Consider the following 23,514-nt stretch of genomic DNA (forward strand, 5'->3'; position numbering starts at 1 on the left):
AAAGAAATCGAGGATCGGAGGAGAAAATCTAACCAGTGGTCCAATGCCACGTAAGAAATGGTGGATCAGGAGAAATAGAAACTCATATTTTTTCATCACCTTGACTTGTGGTGACGTTATATATGACACCCACAAGTACACACGATAAGAAATGCCACATCAGCATGTAAGCACATGTAGATGAGTTACCTAACAAGAAACAAACAAAAATGATCATTTTGTGTCTATGTTCAATGTCAAATATGGGTATGACAATTGGGTACTTTAAAGAGCCTAAAGAGTGGAAAAATTTAAATCTCGAAAATAATAGTTTAAACTATTCAGAAATAAGAAAAAATTATGAGATTCTAGTGTATAAAATTGATTAAAACTAATTAAGGATTATTTATTTATTTCTTACATTATTACTTCTAATGAAGATTATTAGATACCACATGACTCATCAAATGGAGTGGTGCTTCTTATATTAAGAATTTTACAATGGAGAGGTGTATGTTTGGTACAATATTTTCTGATAAATAAATAGCTAGGTAAAGATAAAGGTGTGTTATAGCAGACAGAAAGCTAAAGTCTCTCTCATGCATATTACATGTATTAGAAAAATAAAATTATTTTCAAGGTTAAATTATGTAAAATTTATTTAACATTGAAAAGACTGGTTATAAGTTAGTGACACAAAATTTGGTGGCCACAAAAATGTCAACAGTAAAAACATTTTTTACTCTAATTGCCCTTGTTATTTGTATCTACACCTACAAAAGTAAAAAAAATTAAAAAAATCATGTTTTGTATCAAATGTACAATCATGGACACAACACAAAGTGCCAAATATCGACCAGAAACACTTGATATAGGTATAGAAATGCTTTTCAAACTCTCGGTACAAGTACAGAGATTTCTCTGAAACTTGGTAGAAACCATGGATCGGATAAGAAAGTCTAACTAGAGTTCTGATACTATGTAAGAAATCAAGGATGTGGAGAAATTCATAGAAATGCACTTTGAGGAATTCAGGCTTAATCGTGCTATTTAGAGGCAGATACACAATAAATAATAATAGGTAGGATAAGCTTGGCGAGAACAACGTGCCTCCGCTGAAGACAGCGCTGGGCGGCTAGAGACAATGCTTGGTCAGCTGGTGATGGCATGGTATTTGCCGACAGTATTAGGGGATAATTAATTTATCTTCTAACAAAACTCAATTCGCTCTTTCGCTGGAGCCGAGGATGGAGCTATATATATATGACCCTCTGCCCAGTTGTTTTGTCACATTTGAGCTTTCGATCCTCTACGCGTCCAGTTGCTTTCTGTGATATCTCATCGATTGTCCACTTGGAATCATGGAATTAATGAAAGCAGATGAAGTAAAGTTGGATCAAGAACTCTGGCTTATTCAAATCAAGCAAGGCCTGCAATTTCATGACGAGCAAGAAGAAGAAAACGACATTTGTGTATCCGTCTTCAGTGTTCCCAACGAGCTGTTGGCAGTGAAGCCAGAAGCATATACTCCGCAGTGCGTCTCCATTGGACCATATCACCATTGGAGATCCCAATTGTTCGAAATGGAGAGATACAAAGTAGCTGCTGCGCGAAGTTTTGAGAAGACCATAACCGGTAAATTTGAAGCTGTAGTGGAAGAGGTGAAGAAGTACGATTGGCAAATCAGGAACTGCTACCAGAAATTTCTTGACTACAAGGAGGAACCCCTTGCATGGCTCATGGCTCTTGACGCGTCGTTCCTGCTCGACTGCTTGCAGTACTACGTCAAACGAGCGGATCGCGTTTCTTCGCAAGTGTCCCAGGTGAAGCGACTCGCCAGAGTTTTAGATACAACTCACAGAAGTGCAACCCACAATGCAATTATGAGAGATCTGATGATGTTCGAGAATCAGTTACCTTTGTTCCTATTACAGAAGCTGCTGGAAATGCAGTTGGGTTCGGAAGATAACGCGGAAGAAAGGCTCTGCAATCTGGTGACTCTCGTCTGTCAAGAATTGTCGCCATTTATGTTGAGGAAGCGGGATAGTTCAAGGCTGTGCATAAAGGAGACGGGTCACATATTGGAGGCGCTATACTACTCTATTGTCCCTGGAGCAGCAATAGACGACACCATTTCTAAGAAGAACGATGACGGGAATGTCTCTTTGCCGGAATCAACCTGCTTAAGGCGTGCTCTGAAAGCTTTATGGAAGGCTCTCTCGTCGTTAAAAACCAGTCTTGTTCAAGTCTTCTCGGCACTCTCTGAGCGTGTCTTCAGCGGAAGGCCTGTCCAGTTGGCCACGCAGTTGTCCACGAATCTTGTCTCTGCTTTTGAAACTCTATCAATTAAGTGCAAAGATGTTGAAACAGATGAGGAGAAAGCATATTCCTCAGTGGAAACTCCTCCAACACGCGACGAACTAGAAATTCCCTCGGTCTCCGAATTATACTCAGCAGGGGTAACACTGCGTCCGACCGAGGGAGATCTTACCAGAAATCGCTTCGACCAGACCAGTGCAACTCTTTATCTTCCCAAAGTGAGGTTGGATTCCAACACCGAAGTAGTTCTCAGAAATTTGGTGGCTTTCGAAGCTTCCGCGTCTCCTGGTGATTTGATCTTCACTCGCTACACTGATTTCATGAACGGTATCATCGACACAGTCAATGATGTTCAGCTACTAAGAAAGAGCGGGATTATCTACAATCACCTGGAAAACGAGGGGAAAGTGGCAAGCCTGTGGAACGGCTTGGGTAAATGCGTCAAATTGACGCAAGTTAAATATTTGGACCAGGTTATAGCGGACGTCAACAAGCATTATAACAACAGATGGAACGTTGCTGCGAAGAAGTATGTAAACAAATACATATTTGGTCCATGGCAGCTCTTGACAGTTCTGGCCACGGGGATACTTCTGCTTCTGACTTGCTTCCAGGCTTTTTGTTCTGTGTATGACTGTAAGCGTTGGTGGAGCCAAAGTAATCTTTTACAGGACTAAGCCAATCGGAAGAGTTTTATCTTGTAATTACCGCTGCTGACGGTCATTTCTTCTCTTTGATATAACACTTCATTTACTCGTACAGGGTACAAATTTTGTTTTGTTTTGTGAGGCGGGTTCAACTCTGCCTTTAGGTATGCTGCCGTTGTCAAGCATACTGCCCTTACGAAAGAGATTTGAAATTTTGTGGTGACTATTTGAATCCAATAAAACAAAATCACCCATATCATTTAGGGGAAGATCATTATAGTTGAGCATGTATGAATGCTTGTGAGGGTTGCTGATACTTTTTGTTTCAATAATAGTACAAATAAAAATTATTGTTTGACACATAAAATATCAATTTTTGTATGTATATATTAATAATTACAATACTTTACATTAATAGTTGTGACTTTAAAGTTGTTATTGCTATAAAATATACCATTAGTTGTAAAAAGCAACAAATCATGTGATGCCACATATAGGGGCCTCTTTTTGCATGACTATTGTTCTCACATTTTTTGGGGGCTGTTTTGGACACCTTGCCAAAAAGCATGCCGATGTGGCATCATACTTAATGATGTGGCCGTGAAACCTTATTGATATGCAGGGGACTTGACAAGTAAGTTGTTGTAAAAAATTGGGAGTGATAAATGAAATTTCCACATAGGGTTTTGAGGAGAGCAAAGTTACGGTGCACAACTACTGGGTCCTCTCCCCTATAGAGTATTGTCTTATTTAAAATAAAAACCAAGAGAATACTTTTTAGGAAAGTTCTATTTTATTTTTAGGTATTACGAAATTATCAAGTATACCATCTTTACAAAACACATTTGAAATTTGTTATGTGTATTAGTATTGTCTTGGTGTGGGTTATATTTGTTTTTTGTTTTCATGCCATTGTATGTATACAATCCTTAGAAAACATATCTGAAATTTTGGGGTATCTATTAAGTCCAACACAATAGAATCATTCATAGAATATTGCTTTAGTTTTTAAAAAAAATTCTTCAACTTTGTATTATTTTATGAATTTGTTCCTTTTAGATTTGCTCATGAAATGTAATTGATTTAGTAAATTATTAATTGTATAGCTTAATTTTAAAAAATTCTAGATTTTTATATGAAACTTGATGTCATAACTTTTTTGGGTGTGAAAGAAGTTTTTAAAATTAAGCCAACCAATCATGTAGAAGCAGGATTGTAAATTTTCACAATAAAGCCTATTTATGTCTAATAAGAATGAAATTATAGACTTATAGAAAAGTAAGTGAAGGGGCCAAGTATCCATAATCAAGGCAATAGGAACAATCGAATTGTACGACATAGTGTAAATAATAGACAAGAGGGTAATGTACCTTGCGTAAATGAGACTATATTGTAACGAAATTTTATATGGTAGCCGGAAATTAAAAGTGCTAATTAGCCTCAAGGCTTCAAAAAAGTTGTATAGTCATCATTGGATGGAGAAAAAATATTTGCGGTCGTTGTTGTTGAAGATAAACAATAGTAATTGAGGTGCTATTGGAAGTTAGATCACAATTATTTTGTTGAAGTATGATCATGACTATCTTATTGAAAATTATATAGTATAGTTTTTTCATACCAAGGAATTTAATTGTTTACCTTTTATTTGGCCTAACAGAATGGATGCACCCCTGTTTATAATTTGGGCATTGAATCACATCCTTATTAAGTTTTTGTTGAAGTGAACAATTTGTTAGTAATACATTGTCTAAGTAGTGCATTTCATGGTTCATCTAGGTTGTCTTGAATTCAATACTATTGTAATAGTTATTATAAGACCCACTTCTCTGAACATGATTCTATTTCATTCTTTCCCTAGTATGATACCATACTATCAAGGTAAAAGACAATCATAATAATAACTATTGGTCAAACGATATAACCTTCGCAAGAGAATGCTCTTAGTTATGACACTATTTTTGTGATTCCCACATTTGAACATTTAATGTACTCAATATGCTTAGTATTAATTTTTTTGTTAAAATATCTCTTACATAAATGTAATACTTTTCATATTTGATGCTATCTTTATTTATATTGTGCATATCTTTAATCGTATTCAAAGAACTTGTTTAATTAATAACATAGCCTAATTCAACTTATATATGTCATATTCTACTCACACTTCCTTTACTAATGCATTGATGCAAAACTCTTTGTTAATTTGTATTACTGAATAATTAATTTAGATCTTAAATTGTTTTTTCATATATTGCTACTTCAACCTATTAAATGCCAAGGCGATAATCACATTACCCATATTTATCTATTAAAATTTAAGTGTAAAACTAAAATTTATTAGTAGGTTTGATAATATCTTCCAGATCCACAAAATAATAATAAGAGGATTAAATTTATAGTTTTTTTCTTTAAATCGTAATTAATATGATACATTTTAACTAGTATAGAGACATAGGAAAAGCAATGTTAGCTCGTGCAATCACAGTGTATATACTCCATGTCTATTAACAATTGCTATTAGATTAATTCAAAATTGTCAAGCATAACTTGACTAACTTATCCATTAATTAAAAAAAATACAATAAATTTTAAACAGTGGAGATAATGCACATTATAATTTATCTTATAGCATTCAAGTTGATTATTTTATAAATTATAAACATTAATGGATAATATATTTCTATTTTTTCAATAAATATATTTATTCATAAAATTTGATATCTCTAAGCATCATCGTATAAATTCAAAAGATCTATTGTTCAAAATTTAAAATGAATATCTACTTTTGTCATACTCAGACATCAATGTTACATAATATATACATAGGGTAAGAGTCTTTAATGGCTCTAGAAAGAAGATGCATATTCTAGAAAGGTTAAAACTATGTCATTCTAAGTTATAAAGTTGAATCCAACCTATTAACATTATTACTAATCAAAAGAGTTTTATCTTCTAATTACTGTTGTTTATGGCCATTTCATCTATTTGGTATACCACTTCATTTACTCTACCTTTAGATGTGCTGTTGTTGTCAAGCATACTGCCCTTACAAAATACATTTGAAATTTTGTGCTATCTATTAAATCTAATACAAAAGAAAAAATCACTCATATCATTCATAGAGTTTCAAAGATTTTTTTTAAGCGAGCTCTGTTTTTGTTTTTAGGTATTATGCACTTGTCAAGTATATTATCATTCCAAAATATATGTGAAATTTGTGGCATCTATTAACTTATTGTCTTGAGGTGGGTTATATTTTTCTTTTCGCTATTATGTCATTATAAGATTATGATCCTTAAAAAACATATCTATAATTTTGTGGTATCTATTAAGTCCAACACAATAGAATCATTCATTGAATATTGTTTTATTTATATTTTTAAAATATCTTCAACATTGTATTATTTTTAAAATTCATTGCTTCTAGGTTTTCCTCATGAAATGTAATAGAATTCATAAGTTACTAATTGTATAGTTTAGTTATAAAAAAATTATATTCTTTTAATGAAACTTGATGTCATAAATTCTTGGGTGCAAGAGAAGTTTTTAAAAATAGAGACAACCAATCATGTAGAAGTGGGAGCATACATTTTAACAAGAAAGCCTATTTATGTCTAGCAAGAATGCAATTATAGACAAATAGAGAAGTAAGTGGAGGGGCCAAGTATTCATAATCAAGGCAATGGGAAGAATAAAATTGTATGATAAAATTAAGGAATAAACTAGAAGGTAATATACCTTGAGTAAATGAGACTATATTTTAAATAAATTCCATATGGCAGCAGAAAATTAAAATTGTTAATAAGCCTCAAGGCTTCAACAAAGTTGTATAGACATCATTAGATGGAGAGAAAACATCCACGATCATTTTTTTTTAAGATAAATAATAATAATATAGGTTATATTGGTAGTCAAATGATTGCAATCCTTGTCAAGTAAGATCATGACCATCTTCTTTAAAATTAAATAGTATAGCGTTGTTATACCAAGGTATTCCATAGTTTACTTTTTATTGGGCCTAACAGAATGGATGGACCCCTCCTTATAATTTGGGCATTTATTCACATCCTTATATATGTTTGTTTGAAACTAATAATTCACTAGTCATACAATGGCTAAGTAGTGGGTGGCATAGTTAATTTGGGTTGTCTCAAATTCAATACTATTCTAATAGTTACTGTAATACACACTTCTCTAAATATGATTCTATTTTTCTTCTTTCCTTGTATGATACTATACTATCAAGGCCAAAGTCAATCACAATAATAACTATCATTCAATCACAATAATAACTATCAGTCAAAGAATATAACCTTCTTAAGGGAGAACTCTTAGTTATGACACTAGTTTTGTGATTCTCATATTTCGATATTTAATGTACTTAATATTCTTAGCATTTTTTTTTATTAAATTGTCTTACATAAATGTGATACTTATCATATTTGATACTATCTCTCTTCATATCAAGTATCAATCATCATATTTAGAGCACTTATTTAATTAATAACATACCCCAATTGTAGTTATCATTGTCATATTATACTTACACTTACTTTACTAATCTACTTATGCTAAAAAATTTCTTAATTGGTATTACTCAATAATTAATTTAGATCTTAAATTATTTTTGTATATATTGGTACTACAACCTATTAAATGACAAGGTAATAATCACATTACTCATATTTATTTATTAAAATTTAAGGTTTGATAATGTCTTCCAAATCCACAAAATAGTAATAATAAAAGATTAAACTGATAATTTTGTTCTTTAAATAAGAATTAATATATTACATTTTTACTAGTATAAAGATATATAAAACGATATGTTAGCTCATACTTGATCACTATGGACATACTCCATGTCCATTCACAATTGCTATAAGATTAATTCAAATTTGTCAAGCATTAATTTGACTAACCGGACATTAATTTTTAAAAAATTCTAACAAAATTTAAATATTGGATATGATGCACATTATGATTCATCTTATGGTATTCAAGTTTATCATGTTATTAATTATAAACATTAATGGATAATACATCTCTATTTTCTCATAAAATATATTTATTCATAATAAACTGATATCTCTAAACATCATTGGATAAATTATAAAGATTTATTGTTGAAAATTTAAAATAAATATCTTCTCTTTTCATACTTGCACATCAGTCTTACACAATAGATCGGTAGGGTGAGAGTCATTTATGGCACTAGAAAGAAGGTGTATATTATAGAAAGGATATAAAACTTGAGATAGTAAAATTAATGAGGTACAACAAATTTATGATAAGAAAAGTGCATTACATACTATTGCTTAAGTTTTCTATTAATTTAGTTAATGTTAACTTGTTCATTGGTGTAATTCAAATAACCACAATCTATTGAGCTCTCTTGAGATGGCAAGCAAGAGAATTAAAGGAGGAGCTAGGGTTTCTTCTGATGTAGGGGAGAATGAGGAGGAAGGTTGCCTAGATGTATATGGGGTTCCTACTACTAGTTGTGGCATGGTTAGGCTTTGTGCTATTGATGGAGCTTTGGGGGTCTTTGAGAAAGGACACCCCTAAAGTGCCCCTTCCTCTATTTATCTTCTTGGAGTGCAGTTTGGTGCTAAGTTTTTGGGAGGCTATCTTGAGGGGAGAAGCCTTGTCTTCATTTTTCTCTAGTTTGGTGCATCTCAAGGTTAGAACAACACTTTCAGTCATGTGGTTTTATTTTCTCTTTCATAGGGGGCTCTAGGTTCATGGCTGAGTCCATTAGGCTTTCACAAGGATTCCATTATAACATGCAAACAATTCTATTGTTATTTCCTTATTACATCATACAATAAAAATTAATTATGTTTTCATTCTATTTTTATAAAACAAAAATTACATTTTATTTTTGAAATGATTCTATTTTCATTTGTTAACTATTTCATTTTTTTTGGTAATTAAATAGATGAATGGGGCAACACCCATTATATTAAAATAAAAGCATAAGTTTAGACAAATTACATAAATAGTAGGAGATTACATAGAATTTGTATAGAAATCCCAAAATAGATAAATTTAAGATAGGACAAAACACCCTCAACATAGCTGGAAAAGACAACAAAGTTTTGGTAATTCCAACCATAGAGATCCCAAGAGCCCAAAATTCGATCAAGACAGCTCAAATGACCAAACCCTAAGAGAAGAACAAAGAGAAAGAAGATTCAAAAATAAACCTCAAGGTTCAACCATCCATCCTATATTCTTCCACAATTGTGTCCATTGGAGCAATGCCTTTTTCTTGAATAGTGTCTTCAAGACCTTGCAACCAAATGTAGGATTTGATCCATTTTGGGTAATCATTTATCTCTATCATTTTTCTAATTCTACAAGAATTCCAATCCCCTCAGCACCAAGTGTTTATTATCTTGGTATTCCTCCTCATTATCAAGTAGAACTAGAGGGAATTTGGGTAGATAATATATTATAAAAGTCCTTTAGGATAGGAAATCACGTGTGTTGGTTTATATTAAGTAAAAATATTATCAATCTTTCCCAAAACTTGTACTTTGAAGAGATGGACACAGAGAATCCTTGCCTTATCCTTATTCAAGCACAAATCCAAGGCAATGGATAAAAAAATAGAAGAAATATTCATGTTAACTATTTTTTATTATTTTCATTAAAAAAAAAAACTTATTGTAATTTTATGAAACAAAAACCATACCATAATATGGAAGTTATTCTATTTTCTTTTGCTAACTATTCTATATGATAAGATAAAAAAAATTTCATCCTAATTTTAGGAAACAAAAATCACATCATATTATAGATAAGCTTCAATTAACATTTCCTAACTATTTTGGACAATGGGGAGTGAGAGCGGAGGAGGAGATAGGGTTTTTGAAGAGGGTGAAGATGTAGGAGAGGATGTGTAGTGCCCTTCCATGACTTCTAGCTGAGACTTGTTACCTTAACTTATTGGATTATGTTTTGACTCTTTATATGAGCTTTATTTTGTTGCTTTGCATGTATCGATGCATTCATGTGATTCATGTTAATGGACTAATTTATGCTCATATGTTTTAGGATATAATTACTATTATATTTTTATTCGAGTTAAATGTATAGATATTAGTAATTTTTTACTCAGACTTGAATTAGATGTTGATAATTCATGATGATTCTTATGAAATGTTAGTCTATGATCAGATATTATTTAGATTTGATGATATTGATGCTTATGGATTTATTTGTGTAGAGTAAATCTTTATTGTTTTTCTTTCCTAAGGTTAGGATGAAAGGAATTTGATTTCATACTAATCATTGTGAGCTCCATACGACATCATGATTTCCTTTCAATAGAAAGGATTATATATATGTTTGTATAGAAGATGTTTTAGTGTAGGATTGCATGTACAAGACATCGACTCCACCTGGTTCCACAAGTCTAAGAGTGTCTTTCATTCCCAATGGTTGTACAAAAAATAGTACAAGGCCCAAAATGTATCTAACCTTAACCATTGACCTAATGTAGGGACAATTATCTAGTTTATATTTTATTCCGATAGATTTGTCATGTGGACAATATATGATTACCCAACTATCAATGTTAAGTATTGTCTTGATATTGCTATTATTTTATAATTTATTTGACTATAATTACAACTTAAGTGCTATAAATTAAATTAATAATTACTTATAATTTATTGTGGCTTTACAGTTTTGGGGAGAGGAAATCTTATCACAATTCTATGAAGAATTTTAAAGTGTGAATTTGAGAAGGATTTGGAGTTTTCCAATTTGACTACAGAATTGAATTAAAGCATGATTTGGTTTTCTCAAGCTTGGTTGATTTTGCATTTTTGGTTGTTGTTTCGAGGAGATTTCATGTTTTAGAATTCAACATCAAATTCTCTCTCTCTCTCTCTCTCTCTCTCTCTCTCTCTCTCTCTCTCTCTCTCTCTCTCTCTCTCTCTCTCTCTCTCTCTCTCTCTCTCTCTCTCTCTCTCTCTCTCTCTCTCTCTCTCTCTCTCGCAGGTTTCCAAGAAGGTATTTGTTTACCTGTAATGCTCGGCCAGGAACCCTAAAGGAATGCAACACTACAAGGCAACTAAAGGGTGAAATAATTTTTTTTTTAAAAGATTAAGTGCATTAATTATAACATTGCATGTATAAACACAAGCATAAGTCTAACAATGATATTCTAAAGAGTTACCAATGAATATTACTTCGTAACTAAACAACATCTTAATGTTAATCCAATTATCCATCTAATTAAAGAACTCAATTGCAATAAAATTACATCATATTCATAAACTGAATTTCACATTGAAAGATTTAAAGTGATACAATATATTGATTTTCAATGAAGCATTTACACATAGGCATAAAGATAACTGAAATAACATACAATCCACTGAATTAAGTTTATAATACTCAATAATTACATGGCTTCCAAAAGCACAAATGAAATACATAATTACAATGCCAAGGTTACATAGTTAACTGATACAATGACCACATGGGCCTTAAGGTACAATAATCATGAACATGAGTTGATACATGAATCACGAACCAAAGGTACACCAGCGAAGCCAATACTTGCATGAAGGTACGAACCAGAATATCCAATGGGAAGTGGTACTACCACCTGACCATGTGATCCCAAAATGGAACCACCCCACATTGCTATGAGATAGCAGAAGACCATCAAGCAAGAAAATAAAACAAGTATAATAGTACAACATGAATCCACTATACTCATGTGGCTCAGTTCACAAAATACTAGTGACCCTAAAGAGAGAGTGTCATCACATAGCTTAAGATGGTTACCCTAGGTAGGCCTCCATAGGTCCCGGCTCCCATCCTGGGTTATCTTGGTAACCTTTCCCGAACCCCCCGGCTCCATCTAAGCATCATGTGGACCCTACCAACCTTTCATGAAGACAAGGTGGTAATTTTACCATTCTAGGCCTTCCCACTACACCTTGAGCCTATACGAGCACTCAACCATGTGTGGGGTGCAATATCTTAATTAAATTTATAACTACCCACCCCCTAATCAATTTTTAGGTTATCACTTATTAACTAACTTTCGAGGGGTTATCCTGCCAACCACTTCAAGTGTGGCCCCCATTTGAAAGCCACTCTCTTATAGGACACTATCAGGTTTGGTCTCTCTATGAGAACCCTATGGTGAAACTGACAGCCATATCTAAACCTGACAAAATACAGGTGAAGGATGCACAAATCACTAACCCAAGAATGACCATTGGACATAACACACAATGGCTCACATCAACAGGATTACACAACAACACCTGACCAAGGGTATAACAATTATACAACATAACGACAACTCAACCAGAATTGAAACGAAAATAAGCTTTGACTACAAAAACCATTTACACTAAGATCCTAATACAGGCAATATTTTCTTTAAATAGCCAAAAGAATTAAATACTTGCAATGACAGATATACCGGAGAATTAGAAAATAAAACTATATTAATGAAGGAAATTCAGAGTTTTCATTCGTCCAATAAGGTTAAATTTAACCACATTAAAATTAATTCCCTAACATATATTCAAGAATAATTTACAAATACCCCCAATTAAATGATTTCAATAACATAAATTAAATTCCAAATTAAAAATATGTATAATAATATAATATAATTACATGAGTATATATTCTTCGAATATAAACCATATAATTATATCATATTTAAAATATATATAATAAAATGAAGATTTAATTTTCCAATAAAATAAATTTTAATACTCCAAAATAACATATTATAACCAAAGAAAAAAACTATATATATATATATATATTTAAAAACATATAAAAAAATAAAAACCGAAACATAAAAGAAACCTGCGCGCAAAAAGGGGAAAGCAAATGTTTTATTTGCTTGCAGTAGTCCCTGGCTAAGCGTAAGGCAGCCTGCTACCATACGGTAGCAGGTGCTACCTTACGGTTATGGTAGCACTGCTATTTTGGGGTAGCAACTGCTACCTTACGATAGCACTGCTACCATGGGGTAGCACTGCTACCTTACAGTAGTAGCTACTACCTTACAGTAGCACTGCTACCTTATGGTAGTAGCTACTACCTTACGGTAGCACTGCTACCGTGGGGTAGCACACTGCTACCCCCCTTCATTTCAATTTAATTTTTTTTTTTAAATTTAAATTAATTTTTTTTAAATAACAGAGATTAATAAAATCTTTGCTACCTCCACTCCGAAACAACAGAGTCTAAAAAATGGTCAATTAATTTTTTTTTTTAAATGAAAAAAACTACAACATACAAAAATAATTACTGGTAAAGAATTTTACCAGAAAACTCAATCTCTGAGACAAAACAGAGATGGAGAAAAGCACCATAAACTAGATAATTTCATTCATAAAGCTAAATTGGCTAGAAACTAAATAGTTTGGTAATCCCCAATTGAATTTTTCGGCCAAGACAAGGATGGTAGAAGAGGAATTTAGACTCAGAATTTCCTCTAAATTTGAAAACTACCAGGAAGAAAATTTAATCAATTGGAGGCAGAAGGGGGAAATTTTGGCAAAATTTTACTAGCATAACTCCCCCAATTTCACAAATTTAAAAACTACAATAAACAGGAAATCAAAATCCTTTCATAAACAAAAATGAAAGAATAGATTTTAAACCAAAAACTTAACATGAAATCAATCTGAAAGAGATTGGAGTTGCATTTTTAATAAAAAATGGACTAAGATTTTTCAATAAACCTCATAACAACTAATTCAATAACACTACAATCATTTAATCAATTATTTTTTACAACATCCAGGAGAAGGGAAAGAAATATAGATTTTTAAAACAAACAACGTAGAGGCTATCCAACCTATGGAGCTTTCCACGAGGAAATTTGTTGGAGAGCTTCAATCCTGCAATAGATTTCCAAACCAAAACCAAAACCTTCTTCCCAAACAATCATCAAAATTTTCCTTCTCCAAAAACATGCATCCCCCTTCCAAACAACTCAGAGGGATAAATAGAAAAATATTTTAACCTAAACTTTTAGGTTGAAATATTTTTCTCATCCAAAAACATTTAAATAATAAGATTTACTTTTTCTATTTTCCTTCAAAAAGGTAAATGGGAATTTCATTTTTTTGAAAAATTCTTTTCTTTCATCATGGAATTTAATTAACTTTTCCAAAAACCATGAAAAATAATAATTTAACTCTATCTTTATTTTTCTTTCAATCTAAAAGCAATAGTAATTAACTTTATTTATTTTATTTTTCTACTTGATTTAAATAATAGTTACTTTTTCCAATATAAAGCAATTACTAATTTAAATCTAATAACTTCACTCAATTAACTAAGTCCATAACACAAAGGTATAATAATACATAAATTACTTATACCAACTATGAAAATCATGACTTAAACTCAAATAAATAATCAAACCCACTAGGGCACACAAATCAAGAAAACCATATGATGACTCTAAAGAACTCAAATGAATAAGACTTGAAGGTCGAACATAAGGAAAGGACGACCAATTGTCGACACTCACATGAGTAGACTGAGGGTAAGAATTAAGGTCAACAACTATCTCCTCCACACCCATCAGACATATAAAGCATGCTCAGACCTGTGAAGCCAAGTGGAGATGATACCCCGTACCTACCCGATACTTGTACTTGCAATATCCTGCATCAGCAAACCACACATGCATATATATACAAATATAGAATACATGGCACACACATCGATGGAGGAGAATTGTGACATTCACTGTCTCACTGGAGTGAGTGAAGGAAAATCATCCCCTCACATCCAATACACTTACAAACATGCAACTGGAATACTGTAATAAAGCATACATCCCATATCCAGTTAAAGCATGAAATTATATCAAATAAATATAAATAATGTATAGCAGTAATGTATCAAGTGAAAAGTAAACTGTAACAAAATATAAGTCTAATAAGTTCAATCAAGAAGGGGTAATACATTACCTTTTTTATTTTGGTTAATCTTTGTAATTTTGAATACAAATAATTATTTGGAGGAATTCAAACATTTTTTGGATTGTATTTATCATCTAGGTTTAAGTTCTCATTTGTGATTTTTAAAGATTGCATTTTGCTTGAAATCGGGAGTGGGAATTGAGTGTTTTTGTGAACTTGTTTTTCGGGATGTGTGATTAAAATAATGATTATTGTCTGCTATACCATTCTTTAAATTATATTGAAGAAAATAAAGGCAATATTGATTAGTAGGCTCTAGATGGCTATTTAAGTCCATACAATACTTTCTTTTGTCTGCATACCATATCTAGATGTTTTTTCAATTTGAATCCATTTGCTTGCTCAATGTAAACTTCTTAATCTAGATCTCTATTTAAAAATGTTGATTTGACATCCATTTGATAAACTTTAAAGTTCTTATAACTTGAAAATGCAAGAAACATGCAAACAACTTCCATCCTTGCGACCAAAGAAAACGTTCCTTCAAAGTCTATACCTTCCACTTGATAATATCCTTTACATAATATTCTTGTTTTATTCCTTGTCACTTTTCCTTGCTCATTCAACTTATTTTGAATATGCACTTAGTTCCTATTACATTCTTGTCCATCGGTCTAGGTACTAGTTCCCAAGTCTTGTTCTTCTGAATCATATTTTGTTCTTCTTCCATTGGCTTTACGTAGATTTCATCTTTACTTGCTTCCTGATAAGTCTCCAGCTCAGTCATTCATAGAAAACAATAATTATCTTGATCTTGAGCTTGTACAATCTTCCTTCTTATCTGAACACTTTTTGATTTATCTCCAATTATCTAATTCTCTAGATGATGCTTCTGAACATACTTGGTGGGAACTTTCATTGAATCTTACTCTTCGTCTTCTTCATTTGATTCCTTCTCTTTGCTATCCTTTAGATCACTTTTATTCTCTAGAACTACTAGAACAATATCAACCCTTTGTGCTAGAAAATGTTTACTATCCTTCCTATCCTTGATGTAGGGTGAATTCACAATACTAGTTCCCACTTTTTGACCAACTTTGACACTTAAATGAATATTTTGAAAAAAACCTTCAGTTTTCGACACCTATAACTTTTAAACCATTAAGAATTTGAAGATGATATTTAAACTAGTGATTTTTAGCATCTTGTCTGTAGATTCTAAATATGTTTTTTTCAAATTTGTTTGAGTAAAATTTTATTGTTTTTTCCATCTCCCTCAAAAAGTAGTTTTTTACAACAAACAACATTTTTTAAGAGTGATGTGTATCCCGAAACACATAATTTTTTTTTCTATAAATGATAAAAACTTGATTATTTTGAATTTTAGTTTGTAACATCAATACCCAGGGCATGCAGATGGTTTGATAGTGATATGTTGAATATTTTTCATTTTATTAAGTTTTGAAATTCGACTAATTATAATTCAAATAAAGGTGTACGTTTGAACACATAACTTGTTCTATATATATCAAAATTCAATTTTTTGTTTTTTTTAGAAAGAAAACACCAATACCTAGTGCATAGATATTTTTCACATTTTTTTGAATTAGTTTACTATTTTTCCCAATGCATTGAACAAAGAAGTTCATGTTTGGTAAAAAACCTACATTAATAAGAAATAAAAGAAAAATATATTAATGAAATTAAATATATTAAAAGTTATACTATTTGGAAAGCTTATAATAAGGACTAAATACCTCGAAAAAAACAACTTTTAAATGAATTAATTTGACCCCCCAAAAGCCAATGTAAAATTGGTTTTTTTATCAACATTTGATAGATGCAAAGGAGACTCCATTGCAAGTATGATTTAGAAGTAGAGAGGTTCTATCCAAGAAATTTTGATCTAAGAGCCTTTGATTTAACTCTTTTCAATTAATTATTTCAAATGGGACCTCTTAAAGTTTCAATCATTATATTTTCTAAAAAAGGTACGATTTCAGCAAAAATCAGGATGTACCAAAAAGCGGGAACCAGCTTTGTGAGTTCACTCTGTAGTAAACATTTCCACCTATTCTAACTCCTTCTGCAACTCTTTTACCAATATTTTTCTTTCTAATCACACATCTAGTGCTATTGAACAAAACTTCATACCTTTTTCTACACATATGACTAACACTTAACAAACTATGTCTTAATCCTTCAACATAATCGACATCATCAATCTTATGCTTACCATCAATAAAAACACTTTACCTCAAATCGTTGCACCATCTCATCCAGTAGAATTTATAGATCGTGCATCATATTTATTGAGATTAATAAACTAGTATTGATCATTGGTCATATGATTTGAACATCTGGAGTATATAATCTATGTATTTAGTTCTATATTCACATGTAATGCAAGCTTCACTATTTTCTCTTCTTCTGATTTGTCCAAAATAGTCTCCTTATCCTCAATTTCTAGAAACAAATATTCTTCATTTGGGTCCTCATAAACTTCATCTTCATATGTAATTCATGTAGATTTGAATTTGCAGGTCCATAAAATATCATAAAATATCACAACCATCAATGATCAATGGATAGGTCTAGCATAAAATATCACAACCATCAATGATCAATGCCACATTACAAGGAGAAAACAAAGATGTTTATGGACCAGAGAACTAACAATGCCATGATACAAAAACTATATCCAATGAAGATAACAATAACAATCAGCATCTACAACATATTCTAGACCCAAACACTTCCACAACAACCAATAGAACAACTACACCAACAACACAACAACATAACTCTGCACCACAAACATTCTAGACCAATTGATAACAACAAGTTTGAAATCAATGACAAGCACAACAACACATCAACACATACTTCCAACACACTCTTGAAATCTGGAGTTACAACTTTGATAGACAAAATTAATATGGAACCCAATATGTGTTCTTAAAGAACTATGCCCTATAGAATAATTATGAGCATGATTAATAGAAAATTAAAGATTTTATCCTAAGCATGTTTATTTAAAAGGTTGTAAATGCATAAAATAAGTTAGTTTGTAATTGGATATTGATCTAATTTCTCATTCAACATCTTATACAGGGTTAAAAAATGTTATAACAACCCTTTGGTCATGATTACAAACAATAGGTGTGGCTAGACTATAGTGTACGGAATCTATAAATATGATTGACATTCATCTTGATAGCTAAGAATTCCTACAAGAATTACATGATTCAATTATAAAAAACTTAAAAGCATGGGATTAGATCATGCATAGATTCTTGTGGACTTACACACCTGTATAACATGATCTTGTATAGTGTAGAATATGACATTCAATGTTAAATTTATTTATTTTTGATCCATATTTGTGTCTATTAAAGTCAACTAGGAAAGAGAATCATTAAGAGTCTACTATTTATTAATGGGAGTATAAAACTCCCTGAATGATAAACAAGCCCTTGGGTTGAAATGACAATATCAAGAAAGAGATAAAAGAAAGAAATAGATACTAAGCAGTTGTTCTAATGCAAACTGACTAATGCAAGTTGAGTTGATTATCCTTGGACAATAAAAAATTGAGTAGAGATAAGGTTAGAAGTAGTAAACAAGAATTATTATTCAATCATCGATTTTTTTTGAACTTTGATTGAACTATGACTAATTTTGAATGAGATTGTTTTGTCTAATATTTAGAGTGATCTTTATTTTTTGTCTCATCTTTTTTTCTATTAAAGTATTTTATTATGATACCCTTAAATTGACAACATTAAACAATAGTCATTCTAATGCAAACTAAGACTATTGCAAGTTGAGTTGATGATCATTGCACTATAAAAAATTGAATAGAGTTGAGGTTAGAAGTAGTAAACATGAATTATTCAATCCATGTGTTCAATTTTAACTTTGATTGAACTATGACTAATGTTGGATGAGATTGTTTTGTCTAATATTTAGAGTGATCTTTATTTTTTGTCTCATCTTTTTTTATATTAAGGTGTTTTACTATGATACCCTTAAATTGACAAGATTAGACATGTAATATGAAACTTTTGACATACCTACAAATAAATAAACATCATTTCTATTAAACACTAAAATCAATTGCTATTAATATCTATTAAAAGAAAAGATGATATTTGCATTTTTCTTCAGTAGAATTAATAAAGCTTAAGATAAAAATAAAATAGTCAATAGATTGTTTTCCTCTGTTGTACTTATAAAACTTAAAATAATTGAAAGGCAATATTTTGTTGCTTTGTAAAAGACTACGATGAACGCCAAATGGGAAATAGGTTTGCTAAAGGAGGTGAAATTATATGACTGCATATTCATTGAAGGCAGTAGAGAGCTTGGATGACAACAAATATGGAGAAGCAAATCTGATCCGACACCTTCACAACTCGATTAAGCTTGCAATTACCAAATCGAAATGGAACAGTGTAATCGATATCAACAACGTATATTTTGAGTGTGTTATTTTGTCGTGCCCATGAAAAAGTCAACAAATTGACAAGTTATTTTTTAACATTTTTGAATATATGAATAGCATCTCGAATCTGATAGTCCCACAATCCATTTTTAAGACTAATTGTAAAATTAAAATTTATTAGATTTTTTATAAATTTTTTTTTATAAAATCATATGTATGACACTTAACATACTAGTTTAGAATACATTTAAAACATAAAATATAAATATTTTTTCATAAAGTTCTAATTCTTTAAAATTTAAGCATTAGTTGTAATCAAATAGTAATATAATGTTTTAGACCTTGGTATGATCAAAGTTGAAATATTCTAACTTATATTTTGATAAAGAATATAATTGTTATTAAATAAAAGCATATATAGAATAATCAACCTATTAAATAATTAAGGATAATTTATGAAAAGTATATCCTGGTCGACATAAGCAAATAAGTCATGAATAACAGTATTAGGGGGCTTGAAAAGATTAATGCCATGGTTGTTGATTATAGATCCTACCACAATGAACCGGTGAAAGATCTTGGAGGAGATGATATGGCTATTGGAGAAAACAAAACCACTAGACCTAGTTCCAGAACCAAGAGCAGAAGCAGCAACAAGGGTACCTCCAGATTCATTATGGAGGAGCTGGAGAAAATCAACAGGATTTCCATCCAAAAGAACAAGGTTCTGGTGCTCTCTCTTAACTGAGAGCTTTTTCTTTTGTTTTGTCTTGTTTGTCCGCGTTTTCTTTGTTTTTGTGACTACTCGGGGTTGCACCCCTGTCTTGTTGTTGTTTCATGCCCGTTTGGTTGATGACCCGCTGTTGTAAAACTTTTGGTTTCAAGTCCATGTAAAATCCATTTATCTTTACCAAAAACATAAAAAATAATAATTAATAAAAATATCTATTTTAAAAACTCAAAATATTAATTTTAGATTCCTTTTTACTTATAAATTAGATTTTTATTTTCCAAATTTAAAAAACAAAAAAAGACTATTTATAATTAAATTATTGACATTATTTATTTTTTAATTTCAAACTGTATTCTTATTGTTAAAAAGTGATCTTATTTATCTATATTTGCTTAAGAATTGTTTTAAAACAGTAATACTAAATTCCTTCATATGTTTATTTATGTGAGTATTTTACATTAGATTGTCCTTATCAGAGGGCCCTCTCCCAGCGTCTTCAGTACCATCTGAGAGTAACAAGCAGCCTTCGCACTTTGAATGGAATCCTTTCCGTTAAGCATTTATCATATGCAGTTATAGGTATACAAATGGTTTTCCAATTCTCGATGGAAGTACAGAAATTTCTGTGAAATTTCAATTTGTTCATTCGCTGCAGCGGAGGATGAAGCTACATATATGACCATCTGCCCAGCTGTTTCCCATATTAGAGCTTTCGATCCTCTATTTTTCATCCCGTGTGTTCTCTTGCTTTCTGTGATATCTCATCCACTTTCCACTTGGAATCATGGAATTAATGAAAGCAGATGAAGTAAAGTTGGATCAAGATCTCTGGCTTACTCAAATCAAGGAAGGCCTGCAATTTCAGGATGAGAAAGAAGAAGAAAAAGACATACGTGTATCCGTTTTTGGTGTGCCCAAGGAGCCGTTGACAGTGAAGCCAGAAGCATATATTCCGCAGTGCGTCTCCATTGGACCGTATCACTATTTGAGACCCCAACTATTCGAAATCGAGAGATACAAAATAGCTGTTGCACGAAGATTTGAGAAGGCGCGAACCGGTTACTGCAACTTCGAATCTGTGGTGGAAGAGGTGAAGAAGTACAACTGGCAAATCAGGAACTACTACCACAAATTTCTTGAGTATAAAGAGGAAGCCCTTGCATGGCTCATGGCTCTGGATGGGTCGTTCGTTCTGGAGTGCTTGCAGTTCTACCTCAAACAGGCGGATCGCACTTCTTCGGAAGTGTCATCCCAGGTGAAGCCACTGGGCAGAGTTGTAGATATATCTCGCAGAAGTGAAACCCACAATGCAATTATGAGAGATCTGATGATGCTTGAGAATCAGTTACCTTTGTTTCTCTTGCAGAAGCTTCTGGAAATGCAGTTGGGTTCGCAAGATAAGGCCGAAGAAAGGCTCTGCAATCTAGTGACTCTAGCCTGTAAAGATTGGTCGCCATTTATGTTGAAGATGCGAGATAGTTCAAGGCTCCTTATAAAGGAGAGAGGTCACATATTGGAGGAGCTATACTACTCTATTGTCTCTGCAGTAGCCATGGACGATACCATTTTTAAGAAGAATGATGACCCGAATGTCCCATTGCCGGATTCAACCTACTTAAGGAGTGCTCTGAAATCTTTATGGAAGGCTCTGTCCTCCTTAAGAATCAACCTTGTTCAACTTGTCTTGGCACTCTCTGAGCGTGCCTTAAAAGGGAGGCCTGTCCAGTTGGTGACACAGTTGTCCACGATTCTTGGTTCCATTTTTCAAACTCTTCCAATTAAGCGTAAAGATGAAAAGGATGAGGAAACAGATGAGGAGAGAGGATATTCCTCTGTGGAAACTCCTCCAATTCGCGACTAACTTGCGATTCCTTCCGTCTCTGATTTATACTCGGAAGGAGTAAGATTCCTTTTGACCGAGGGAGGCCTCACCACAATTCGGTTCGACCCGACCACTGCAACTCTTTGTCTTCCCAAATTGAGGTTGGATTCCCACACCGAAGTAGTTATCAGAAATCTAGTGGCATTCGAGGCTTCAGCGGCTCCTGGCGCTTTGATCTTCACTCGGTACACTGATTTCATGAACGGCATCATCGACAAAGACGAAGATGTTCGGCTGCTGAGAAAGAGCGGGATTATCTACAATCACCTGGCTGACGACGGGAAAGTGGCAAGCCTGTGGAACGGCTTGGGTAATTAGGTCAAATTGACGCGAGTTAAGTATTTGGACCAAGTTATAGCAGACGTGAACAAGCATTATAACAATAGACGGAGCGTGTCTGCGAAGAAGTATGTAAACAAATACATATTTGGTTCGTGGCAGCTCCTGACTGTTGTGGCCACTGGGATACTTCTGCTTCTCACTTGCTTCCAGACCTTCTGTTCTGTGTATGACTGTAAGGGTTAATGGAGCGACAGTAATGTTTTGCAGGAGTAAGCCAATCGGAAGTGTTTTATCTCCTTATTACCAATGCTGACAGCCATTTATTCTCTTTGATATACCACCTCATTTACTCTGACCGGGTACAAAAGTTTTGTTTTTGAGGTGGGTTCAACTCTGCCTCTAGGTATGCTGCCGCCCTTACAAAATCACATTTGAAATTTTGTGGTGTATATTGAATCCAATTCGGATTCTGTTTTGAGATAAGCATTATACCTTTGTAATGTATATCATCCTTGCAAAACACATCTGAAAGTTGTGGTGCCTGTTAGTATTGTCTTTTTTTTTTTAAAAAAAATGAAAAGATTATTTTGAGGTGAGTTTTATCTTGTTTTATACGATCGTTACCAAACATGTCTAAAATTTTAGTTGTATCTATTATACCCAACACAACAGAATTATTCATAGAATATTTTTTTATTCTTAGAAATATATCTTTAATTTTGTATTATTTTTCAAAATCGTTGCTTCTAGATTTTGGTCATAAAATATAATAGATGTTGTAAGTTATTAATTGTATAGTTTTGTTAAATTTCTATATTTTTGATGAAACTTGATGCCATAAATGTTGGGGTGCACAAGAAAATTTTAGAAGGAAGGCAATCAATAATATAGAAGTCAGAGTTTACAATTTCACAAAAAAGCCTATTTATATCTAGAAAGCATCCAATTATAGACATATAGAGAAGTAAGTGGAAGGGTCAAGTATCTGTAATCAAGGCAATAGAAGTAGTCAAATTGCAAGATAAAAGTTTGAAGAATAAATTAAAGGATAATATACCCTGAGTAAATGAGACTATGCGATAAATAGATTTCATATGGTAAGAGGAAATTAAAATTGGTTCTCAACCCATAGGCTTCACCATCATTAGATAAGAGAAAACCTCCACAATTTTTGTTGTTGAAGATAAACAATAGAAACCTCTGTATTATTGGTAGGCAAACAATGCTTATCCTTGTTGAATTAAGATCATGGCTATCGTATTTAAAATTAAATAATATAGCATTATTATACC

General features: G+C 32.3%; 2 protein-coding genes across 2 annotated transcripts; both read left to right on the forward strand.

Moving 5' to 3' along the window:
* Window positions 1-1,340: 1,340 nt before the first annotated feature.
* Window positions 1,341-2,975, forward strand: LOC131047258 (putative UPF0481 protein At3g02645). The gene has a single exon (XM_057981122.1). The coding sequence runs from the start codon at window positions 1,341-1,343 to the stop codon at window positions 2,973-2,975; it is 1,635 nt and encodes a 544-aa protein (XP_057837105.1).
* Window positions 2,976-20,842: 17,867 nt separating this feature from the next.
* Window positions 20,843-21,919, forward strand: LOC131047259 (putative UPF0481 protein At3g02645). The gene has a single exon (XM_057981123.1). The coding sequence runs from the start codon at window positions 20,843-20,845 to the stop codon at window positions 21,917-21,919; it is 1,077 nt and encodes a 358-aa protein (XP_057837106.1).
* The last annotated feature ends 1,595 nt before the right edge of the window (window positions 21,920-23,514 follow it).

This window comes from Cryptomeria japonica, chromosome 7 (genome assembly GCF_030272615.1).
Source record: "Cryptomeria japonica chromosome 7, Sugi_1.0, whole genome shotgun sequence".
Taxonomy (NCBI): domain Eukaryota; kingdom Viridiplantae; phylum Streptophyta; class Pinopsida; order Cupressales; family Cupressaceae; genus Cryptomeria; species Cryptomeria japonica.